General features: G+C 46.4%; 1 protein-coding gene across 1 annotated transcript in view; it reads right to left on the bottom strand.

Moving 5' to 3' along the window:
- The window catches only part of LOC124863112 (voltage-dependent T-type calcium channel subunit alpha-1I-like), a 127,298-nt gene that overhangs the window by 88,250 nt on the left and 27,016 nt on the right, over positions 1–12,032 (bottom strand). The window contains exon 4 of the mRNA XM_047357361.1: positions 1,261–1,420. Coding sequence (XP_047213317.1) covers positions 1,261–1,420 — 160 coding nt within the window. The remainder of the gene's footprint in view (positions 1–1,260; positions 1,421–12,032) is intronic.

Below are 12,032 nucleotides of genomic sequence, written 5' to 3'. Positions count from 1 at the left end.
CACAAAAAGCTGTGGTATGTAACAAATAGGTCAGAAACAAATGGCAGATAGAGAGAAGTTCCTTGCAAGGGAGAGAAATTTGTTATCTGGCTTAAACCTGCAGACAAATATGAAAAGGACAGGCTACACAGTCCCGTTAAAATGTATTTTGTAATGACATTGGCCTTTTTAAAAGGAACAAATTAATCTTAGAAAAGATGTGAAAAAAGACTTACAAAAAGACAAAACAGAACTAGAATTACTTTTAGGGACTTGTTAAAAACAAAACACTGAGTTTCCAATTCAAGACTAAGGACAAAGTAAATCATGCAAACCAAAAAAGTGAGGGTATAAAAATGCAAAGCGAACACTGCACTTGACAGCAGCACTTAGCCCACTCCATTATAACCTCACAAACATATGCCCTTTGCTTAGCATAATAGTCTTCTAGCACTAACTCACACCTTTCTAATTAGGCACTCCAGCCCCCCCTGACTATATCTAATGCAATGGTAGAAAGAATACGCAGACATAATGCTTTGGTTGAATAATAGGTAACCCTTGATTCAAAGTGAGATGCATGAATCATAGCAGGGATGTGTGCCAGCAAGCATATTGGAATCAAACTGTTATGTAGCTGTGTGAATTTTAAGTTTACTTAAAATAAATTAAGATGTACTGCTTTCTGGTAAACTTTACGGTGGACATATAACCCCCTTCATCTGATTATTTGATTGACTATTAGTGTAGGTTGTGTCAGCAAGAAAAGCGACAATCAGCAAATGATTACATGTACTTTATACACATATTACAGCAGACACATCTTCGGATATGCCTTCTAGTGAGCTGACGCTAACATAAAGAAAATGCAATCAAACAGAGTTGAATAAGAGTGAGTGTCATTCATGCGCTCAGACACAGTGGGTGATCCTGTCACATGTAGTTGTAAATATGGAGGGATGCAGCTGGAAACTAATTGTCTTCACAGTTGCAAAAGAGGAAGATTCCTGTAATGTTTTTTGGCGTATAGGAGCCAGATGGAGAACAGAATCTGCAGGCAGCAGTGAATAAGATTAATGATGAAAGCATGTAAATGTGTTTGGCTTTCTGGCATATTCAAACTATGCTAAAACAATAAAAAAGAAAGATTAACAGAGAGTTGATATATTTCTTGGTATAATATTGGTTTGATGAGGTGAAAAAAAGTATAAAGCAAACATTTGAGATTTTAGGAAGGAATGTCATAAATCCCATCAATTTTTTTTTCTTCCTTTTACTCACATGGTGAAGTTCTCCTCAGGGTAGCATCGATTCCTTAGAAGCCCCGCCCATAACTGCACACCAATGATGCCAAAGATGAAGAAGACAAAGAAGCAGAGAAGCAGCACATTGCCCAGCATGGGTAGAGTGTCTAGCAGCAGGTTCACCAGGATGCGCATACCTGTAAGGATTAGCAAGTCAATCAGTCAGTAGTAGAGAAATATTATTGATTCAAGAAAAAAGAAAAACAAATACTACATATTTAATCTTTTTTATGTATCTACTAAACATACATAGTACAAATCCATTTCTTTTGCCCTAAAGAAATGCTGGTACCATTAGAGCTCGTTGAAACTTGAGAAAACTGAAAGCAGTTGTCTAAGGTATACCTACATATTTGTGGCATATCATAAACTAACAGTAGACTGAAGAGACTATTAAACCTTTCATTATACTTACATCAATCCCTACATTATAATTCAATCTAAGTATTTAAATACAATATAGTGGCAGTGTCTATACATAGGGCCTATGTATGGTAGCCTTTAACCATTTTACAAGGTATTTAGTCAATGCAAAAAAGCAAAAATGCTGCAGGGTAGTTTGATGTCCTTATGTGCACCACACTCAATGTAGCCCATAGAACACAGAAGTGGGAGCTGTCTGTGCAGCTTCATATACACTGCCTGGCCAAAACAAAAAGTCGCCATCAAAAAAAAAAAAGGTCACACACTCCAATATTTTGTTGGACCACCTTTAGCTTTGATTACAGCACTCATTCGCTGTGGCATTGTTTCGACAAGCTTCTGCAATGTCACAAGATTTATTTCTACCCAATGTTGCATTGATGTTTCACCAAGATCTTGCATTGATGATGGTAGAGTCTGACCGCTGTGCAAAGCCTTCTCCAGCACATCCCGAAGATTGTCAATGGTGTTAAGGTCTGGACTATGTGGTGGCCAATCCATGTGTGAGAATGATGTCTCATGCTCCCTGAACCACTCTTTCACAATTTGAGCCCGATGAATCCTGGCATTGTCATCCTGGAATATGCCCATGCCATCAGGGAAGAAATTATCCATTGATGGAATAACCTGGTCATTCAGTACAGGTTCTTCTCAAAATATTAGCATATTGTGATAAAGTTCATTATTTTCCATAATGTCATGATGAAAATTTAACATTCATATATTTTAGATTCATTGCACACTAACTGAAATATTTCAGGTCTTTTATTGTCTTAATACGGATGATTTTGGCATACAGCTCATGAAAACCCAAAATTCCTATCTCACAAAATTAGCATATCAATAAAAGGGTCTCTAAACGAGCTATGAACCTAATCATCTGAATCAACGAGTTAACTCTAAACACCTGCAAAAGATTCCTGAGGCCTTTAAAACTCCCAGCCTGGTTCATCACTCAAAACCCCAATCATGGGTAAGACTGCCGACCTGACTGCTGTCCAGAAGGCCACTATTGACACCCTCAAGCAAGAGGGTAAGACACAGAAAGAAATTTCTGAACCAATAGGGTGTTCCCAGAGTGCTGTATCAAGGCACCTCAGTGGGACGTCTGTGGGAAGGAAAAAGTGTGGCAGAAAACGCTGCACAACGAGAAGAGGTGACCGGACCCTGAGGAAGATTGTGGAGAAGGGCCGATTCCAGACCTTGGGGGACCTGCGGAAGCAGTGGACTGAGTCTGGAGTAGAAACATCCAGAGCCACCGTGCACAGGCGTGTGCAGGAAATGGGCTACAGGTGCCGCATTCCCCAGGTCAAGCCACTTTTGAACCAGAAACAGCGGCAGAAGCGCCTGACCTGGGCTACAGAGAAGCAGCACTGGACTGTTGCTCAGTGGTCCAAAGTACTTTTTTCGGATGAAAGCAAATTCTGCATGTCATTCGGAAATCAAGGTGCCAGAGTCTGGAGGAAGACTGGGGAGAAGGAAATGCCAAAATGCCAGAAGTCCAGTGTCAAGTACCCACAGTCAGTGATGGTCTGGGGTGCCGTGTCACCTGCTGGTGTTGGTCCACTGTGTTTTATCAAGGGCAGGGTCAATGCAGCTAGCTATCAGGAGATTTTGGAGCACTTCATGCTTCCATCTGCTGAAAAGCTTTATGGAGATGAAGATTTCATTTTTCAGCACGACCTGGCACCTGCTCACAGTGCCAAAACCACTGGTAAATGGTTTACTGACCATGGTATCACTGTGCTCAATTGGCCTGCCAACTCTCCTGACCTGAACCCCATAGAGAATCTGTGGGATATTGTGAAGAGAACATTGAGAGACTCAAGACCCAACATTCTGGATGAGCTAAAGGCCGCTATTGAAGCATCCTGGGCCTCCATAAGACCTCAGCAGTGCCACAGGCTGATTGCCTCCATGCCACGCCGCATTGAAGCAGTAATTTCTGCAAAAGGATTCCCGACCGAGTATTGAGTGCCTGGCTCGTGTCTGTATAGGAAAGCAGTGTAGGCCTCTGATCGCCTTCTTCAGTTTTATTGAAGTCCTCGCTCAGTTTGCCTGGCGCCTACCTGCATTTCCCACGTGTGTGATCGGGATGCTGGCGTGCGCTTCGTGTGGGGTCCCTGTCCAGGTAAAGGACGGACATGATCTGTGCCCCAAATGCCTGGGCGTGGGTCATCTCAGGGAGGCTCTGATGGACCCATGCATGAACTGCAGCATTTTGCCGTTGCCTGTTAGGGATGCCGAGCTGCCACCCTCAGGGATGCCTCAAGCGTGTTTCGGGAGGCGGGGGGATGCGCCAGCGGAGGAACGCCGTAGCCCACGAAGGAAGAGGCCTCGGCTGGAGCGCCCATCTCGGCAGGAAGTGGACTCTGTAAGGGCCGAGGTGGAGCAGCTCAAGGCTCTACTCAAGGCCCCAGAACCCACGCCTGCCTTCCAAGCAGCAGTAGCTTGGGAGTCGGGGGAGGACCTGGGGGATGATGGAATCTCTGCGAGGGCCTACAATTCAGAGTTTCAGTCCCTCGAGGACTGGAGGAAATGATGGCTCAGGTAATTCCCTCGGGAGTTCAGTTAGCTCTGGCCCAGGAGACGAACCATGCCCACTACGGGCAATTGTTTTGGCAGCCTTGGCCAAGGTCGACCTGGACGATGCACCCGTGGCCCAGTCAATAGGAAACCCATTTTTTAGCCTGGCTCCGGCGGTCCCTACGTTCGAGGTGCCACCGTCGCCGGCCTTCTTGGAAGAGCTTCAGCGCTGCTGGAGGGATCCTAGAAGCTTCTCCCACAGTGGTCAAGATGCACGGATCCTGGCGTGCATGCGCAATCCTGGGGATCATGGTGTGGACCGCATGCCCCCTGTGGATCACTGCATCGCATCACCGGTTCTTTCCCCAGATGAGTCGCTCAGAGAGAGGGCCCGCTGTCCAAGCGCCCAGTGTCCGGTGACGGACGACTTTTTGTGCTGTGCCTACGACATTGCAGCTCGTATGGCACGCATTGGCAATTCCTTCTTTGTCCTCCTGTTGGCACAGTCCCAGATGCTGCAGCCAGGCATGGCGGGAGCATCACTGGGCGACACAAATGACACGGCCCTCCAGGCCTTTGGACTCATGTCCAGGGAACTCGGTCGCCTTTTGTCCACTCTGGTGGTCACCCGACGCCAGGTCTGGTTGGCACAGGCCCCAATCTCGGATGACTGTAGGCAGAGCTTGCGGAGGCTGCCGGTGGTACCAGGCCAGCTGTTTGGACCAGAGGCTGAGAGGGCACTGGAGCGCCGTCGGCAGTCCAGCCAAGCCCCTGAAGCTTGGTGTGGTCGCAGCGGGGCCATGGGACCCCCTGCTCCTCAACTCAGGAGATGTGACGTACGGGACCCACGGCGTCAGTTTCGGGAGCTTGGCTGCAGCCTGGGGTGGAACGGGCACCACCTCGCGGGGCTCTGGCAGGCCCAGACAAGAGCCGGCGCCCCCCCGGAGGCCGAAGCAGGCGACAGAGAGCAGCCTGAGGGCTGCAGGGCGATGGCGGGGAGGTTTTCACAACGGCTCCTGGCCTATTGGGAAACCCACTGCAGGGATGCATGGGTGTTAAGAACTATGTCCCAAGGGTACAGGCTGCAGTTCCGCCGTTGGCCTCCAACCCCATCGGGGGTCAGGGTGACCCCCGTCACAGATCCTGCATGCACTGTGATCTTGCTGCAGAAAATAAAGACTCTGCTGGACAAGGAGGCCATAGTGTTGATCCCGCCACATTTGCAAGCCGACGGGTTTTACACAACCTATTTCCTGATTCCAAAGAAGGACGGTTCCCTTCGGCCGGTGTTGGACCTCAGGGGGCTGAACCACTTTTTAAAAGTGCTGCCATTTCGGATGTTCCGCACCTGCGACGTCCTTCGGGTAATCTGTCCAGGCGAGTGGTTTACATCCGTAGACCTGAAGGACGTGTACTTCCATGTTCCGATCCACCCAGGACACAGGAAGTATCTGCGATTCGCCTTCCATGGTGTGGCTTATGAGTTTTCGGTCCTGCCGTTCGGCCTTTCTTTGGCCACTCGGATTTTCACAAGGTGCATGAAGGCGATCCTAAGCCCTCTGTGCCTGTCAGGATTAAAGATCCTGCCATATTTGGACGACTGGCTCATCCGTGCCCCCTCCTCAGGCGGGGCGGATCGGGCGACGTCGAAGGTCCTGGCCCATGTCAGAGCACTGGGAATAGCAGTGAACCATCAGAAGAGTTCTCTCATCCCGGCCCAGCAGGTGGTCTTTATCGGCATGGCCTTGGATTCAGTGGCCATGCTGGCTCAGCCGACCTCGGACAGAGTGGACAGGATTCAGTCCCTGCTCCAGGCTTTTCAAGCGGGTGCGGCACCCCCAGTCAAACTGTGGCTGAGACTATTGGGGATGCTGGTGGCGGCCTCGGCTCTGACTCCTCTGGGGTTGCTTTATCTACGGCCCTTGCAGAGGTGGTTCAACAGCCCCCACATGGACCCCAGGTTGCATCGGCAGGTCGAGGTGCGGGTTACACCAGGCTGCGCAGTGCTCCTCCATCGCTGGCGGGGCAGAGCATATCTGCAGCGTGGGGTCGCCCTCGGTACGGTCTCCGCAAGACGGGAGGTGGTGACTACGGACGCATCACCTCTCGGATGGGAAGCAGTGTGGCAGTGCAGGTCCGTCCAGGGGCTGTGGGGGCCTCAGAAGGGAAGTCTGGAGCTCAGGACGATTTATTTGGCGTTAAGGCACTTCTCGCCCTCTCTCGAGGGCAAGCACATGCTCGTCAGGACGGACAGCACCTCAGCAGTGTTCCACGACAACCACCAAGGTGGGACCAGATCACTGCAGTGCCTGAGGGAGACCCGGAGGCTGTGGATCTGGGCATACCCTCGCTTCGCTTCCGTCAGGGCAATGCACCTACCGGGGACAAGGAACTCTGTGGCCGATTATCTGTCCCGATAGAGGCTCCCCCCTGGGGATTGGAGGCTGCATCCTCAGGTCGTACGGCAGATATGGGATCAGTTCGGCAGGGCCCAGGTCGACCTGGGCAGGTGGGTCCGGAGTAACGCTGTGGCCGAACATAGCCTTTCTCCCTAAGGTTCTGCCCCCAGGCTACGTGAATACAACCATTGAACTGCGGGCATACTGCCCTCCCCCATTTCAGTCCGAGGAACAGAGACTGGCTAACATGCTGTGCCCGGTCCGGGCATTGCAGCTGGACATGGTGGCTAGAACAGGGGGCGAGCCCTTTCTAAGCACAGGCTGTCATAGATGCTATTGCGCTGGCTTATGAGTCTGTGGGGGCAGCTGCCCCTTCTGGTGTTGTGTGCCATTCCACCAGGTGTGTTTACGTCCTGGGCGGCACTGAGGGGTGTGCCGCTGGGGGATATCTGTGCGGCGGCATCATGGGCAACACCGTGCGCGTTTGCACACTTCTACCGCCTCAATGTGGCACATGAGTCCGCACTGGCCTCGACAATCCTGCCTCTGGCCCCTTCTACTAACTGAGAGGTGGGTGAGTACTGCATTCCGCGTGACATTGCTGCCATAAGTCATCCACTTTATTTACTGCCACTGGCAGTCAGGAAGGAATGAAACAGAACGGAAGTTACGCTGTAACTATGGTTCTGTGAATTCCTGAATGACTGCCAGTCACACTGGTCACTCGGAACCTCTCCCCTGGCGAGAAGATCCCAGAGACCAAACATAGCCTTCCACATGCTACTGATAGACGCATGCCCCGGTGGGCTACGTGTCACGTACGTGACTTTGTTTACATTTAATTTCGACCTGCGCGGAGCACGAGGAGACATATCCACTTTGTTTACTGCCATTGGCAGTCATCCAGGAATTCACAGGACCATAGTTACAGCGTAACTTCCGTTTCCAGGATACCAATAAAGGTGTGTGAGCTTGTACTTAGATAACTCTATAATACCTCGTGGGCAATTTATATCACCATTTCTTCACCAGTCTAGATAGTTAACAGTATTTTCTAATCACTAGCAATGTGCTTGTACTTGAGGGGAGACTTTACCAGATCTTTAGTATGGTTTATGATTCTAAAGTGTATTTAATTTTTAAAGAGCTTAAGGCCCTGAAGTTTTTTTTCTTGATGAATATCTGATTCAGCAATAGAGAGAAACCTGAAAGGGTTTCTGGAAGTGTTTGAGTAAATAATCTACAAGAGAAGTCAAATTAACCTTTAACCAACAGTTAGGATTTGACATCACATATTTAAGAACTGCAGGAAAACTCTCCCTCATGAATGGAGAGTAAACAACACACAGAGCAACATGAGCTGAATGCAGGCAAGGAAATAAAAAAACAAAATTAGCAACAGCTTAAATTGAGCTCTTCTCTCAAAGATCAACAGCTTCAAAGCTGAAATATCACTGACACTGATGCATTTCCAAGCCATGCAAGGTCACAGTCATGATGAGATGAAGACTAATTGTAGAAGCAGGAGTGTGTCCCCTGTCGAATAATGATGACCTCGTCCCCTGTTGATGAGCTTGTCTCACTGTGATGACATACTGCACTGATACTGTGATGAGTGGAGCATAATGACAGCTGATTGGTCTAATGAGCAAGTGAGGTGAGACTCCTCTGATGAGATCACTGCAATCTAATGCCCTGACACCTGAAAGAGATGGTGTTACTGTGGAAGTGAACTATCTACTCATCAAAACTGTGTGTTGTTTCTCTAAGCCTTAATTTGTGAACAGTTTGTTAATGTATCTCAACAGCACATCTAAGCTGCTATCAGAATGAGTGGCAGGAGAAAAACTGTGGGTGAGAGAGACACAGTAAAGGCAGGAGTAAATAATTATATTTACAGGCGTGAAAATACCTGTGGCTCACTCACTATTCAGACACAAACCCATGTGAACACAAAGGTTGTGTATTTAAAAATGTTAACACTCATTAAAAAAGGTCCCCCTTTTGTAATCACTGCTGTTTATCCTCTTTAATCTCTACCATTAAGCCATGGCAACCATTTTAAAATGTTGCATGTTGGTGCAGTTTCTAGCACTGTTGCCATGCAGCAAGAAGGTTTTGGGTTCAAATCCCAGCCTGGCATCTTTTTATATGGAATTTGCATGTTTTCCACATGCATGCATGGTTTTGGCTTCCTCCCACAGTCAGCAAACTTGACTGTTAGATTGATTTGTTTCTCTAAACTGCCATTAGGTATGATTATGTGTGTGTGTGCATGGTTGCTGGTCTTGGGTGTCTCTGTGTTGCCCTCTGTTACACCTGTCCAGGGTATGCCCCACCTCTTGGCCAATGACCCCAGGAGATATATTCCAGTCCCCCCACAACCCTAAAAAGATAAGCTTAGACAATGGATGGCAGGAATTTAAAAAGTTGATTACAATGATTTCCTAATAGCTTACAACTTTCCCAAACGGAGCAGCTTTACAGTGTCTGGCACTTAAAAAGCATTAAAAACAGTGCCTAATCTGAAACAAAAAAAAAATGTTACTGCTGTTCTATAACAGCGAGGATATTTTTTTTATCTACCTCAAAATATTGTTTACAGTGTGTGGTGGCAAGATAATAAATGCTCAAAATATAGTTGTTAACCTTAAACTTATCTCTGTCATAGTAATTTGAACCAGCTTGGGTGTTTCCAGGGAAACACAAAGTACAGATTACTAATTAACTAATTTTCCTCAGAAATCTGATCACCAGGTGCAAGCCAGATTTTTTTTCTAACTAGAGATATACTTTACCACCACTGTTTTTTCTCTTTTTAAAAATGAAGTATTTTGGGAAATCCTGGAGTATAAAATCATCACGCATCAATATTTTCATTGTCAGTGTCCATTTATTAGTGGGGAAAAAATCCAGCACTGGACTGTTGTAGAAATTACAAAATTCATTGAAAGAATTGGATTTATAGGAATTGCAAGGAATGTCAATGATTGTCGCACTGACTAAACCATTGCAACTTGTCATCTCTGGAAACCACCGTGAGTACATATCCTTCTTTGTCTTCCACACTTCTCTCATAATTCTGGGTTCTGAATGGCTATTCAAACACAACCTGCATTTAAACTGGTCTGAAATCAGAATGAGTCTTGGTCCACAACTTGTCTCTCTACCTGTCTTCAGTCTGCAGTGCCACATAACCCTCCACTGGCTGTCATTGAGGAGGTGGATCCTCCTGATCTTTCCAATGTCCCTGAGGACTACATTGAACTTAAACAGGTATTCAGCAAACACAAGACACTCTCCTTATCTCCCCACAGACCATATGATTGTGCCACTGACAATCTTCCCGGTGCCCCCCAGCATCTAGCCATCTATACAACCTCTCCCAACCAGAACGTAAATCCATGAACCAGTACATGAATGAATGACTTTCAGCATGCATAATCCGACACTCATCTTCTCCTTTGGGCGCAGGTTTCTTCTTTGTATCCGAGAAGGATGGTTCACTTCAACCCCGCATTGATTATAAAGGTCTTAATCAAATCACATTCGAAAACAAATACCTACTCCTACTGATTTTATCTGCATTCGAACCCATCCATGATGCCCCAGTTCTCTCGTAGCCAGATCTCCGCAACGGCTACCATATAATTAAAATACGCCAGGGGAATGAGTGGAAAACAGCCTATTGGACCCCCCTGAGACATTCTGAATACCTTGTCATGCCCTTTGGACTCATTAACCCAACAGGTGTCTTTCGAGCCCTTGTGAATGATGTACTCCGTGATTTCATTAATCTCTTCGTGTTTGTCTACTTAGATGATATCCTTATCTATTCCAAGAATCTCACCAATCACAAGAAACATGTCCAGCAAGTCCTTCAACATCTCCTTAAGAACTGGTTATGCATCAGCATGGAGAAATATGAATTCCATCAGGCATCTGTGATATTTCTGGGTTACATCTTCAAAGGCGGACAGGATCGTACAGATCCGGAAAAGACTAAAGCAGTTTTTGACTGGCTCACTCCTCACACACAAAAACAGTTTTATTGCCTTGCAAGTGAAAGGTCCTGGGTTCGACTCCCGGCCTGGGGTATTTCTGCATGGGGTTTGCATGTTCTCCCTGTGTATGCGTGGGGTTTCTCCGGGTAGTCCGGCTTCCTCCCACAGTCAAAAAACATGACTGTTGGGTTAATTGGTCTCTCCAAAATTGCACGTGGACTGCTGGAAATAGGCACCAGCTCCCCCATGACCCTCGATGGAAGAAGCGAGTATAGTAAATGGATGGATGGACGACAAAGCTCTACATTTATAGAAATATGCCCTATGTACATAGTATAATAAGCTTCCATTATTAAAAAGTACCCATCAGCTTAAACCTTTATAGACAGAACAAGCAGGTTCAACCAGCTGATTATCTTTAACATAAATATGCCCCACACGCACACATATATATAACACACACACACATAAATGTATATATATATATATATTTATATATATATATATATATATATATAGGAAATGTGTCATCTCTGGCTGATTTGTTCTGTGCTCTCACTTTAAATGAGAAGCAGTAACGTTGCTAGCGTGCTGATGGCTGGGGGCGAGTCTAAATGTATTTGTTCCCCAGGATTCTTGTCATTAGGCCACTGCTCCATTAGGCCTAATTGGCTGGAGAGAGGAAGATATGGATGAAGAAAAAAAAAGGGGTAGAGAGTGAGACAGTGTGTGCCAAAAAATAGGGTGTACAAACTCACTAAGTAGAAATAAAGTTGAAACTGAATTAAAAAAAAACAAACATGAAATCATAAATGGAAAATACAAATAAAGCAAACACGTTTAACACTGTAAATAGGTTCACTTTTATTCATTATTGACATCTTATCTTTTTTTATTTTTGGCATTAAACAATATTTCCCCTTCTCTATCTCTGTTTACCTGACTTCATGTCTAGCCTTTACTTTGACTTCTTCATTTGCCAGCTACTGCTGTTCTCATATAAAGATGGATGCCTCAGCTTGCACCACAATAGTAACACATTTATAGCTCCCTGACTGTGCTTTTCACTGAAGAAAACGAGAATGCTCTTTTCCCTTTTCTTCTCCTCCCTTTTCAGTTTCCTTGGTGTTTGCCCCCTCCCCACTCCCGTCGTCTGTCTAGCACTCCTTTTACATCACACCAATTTCCTCAAAAACAAAGTTTAACACAACTGCACACACACACATATGCCACAAACCGCTATTATCTACCATTTTCTAGGAGGGTTACAAATTGAGGTGTGTGAGGGGTCAGGAAATGCTCATGCTGCCTTTGTACCTGTGGGCAAAGTAGCAATCCAGCTGAACAAAGAACAAATAGCTTTATCCCCTTGCTTCCTCACTTCAGACCGTCTCAAG

This window comes from Girardinichthys multiradiatus, chromosome X, assembly GCF_021462225.1.
Source record: "Girardinichthys multiradiatus isolate DD_20200921_A chromosome X, DD_fGirMul_XY1, whole genome shotgun sequence".
Lineage (NCBI taxonomy): Eukaryota > Metazoa > Chordata > Actinopteri > Cyprinodontiformes > Goodeidae > Girardinichthys > Girardinichthys multiradiatus.
Note: the sequence above shows the minus strand (reverse complement) of the source record. Positions and strands in the feature narration are given on the sequence as shown.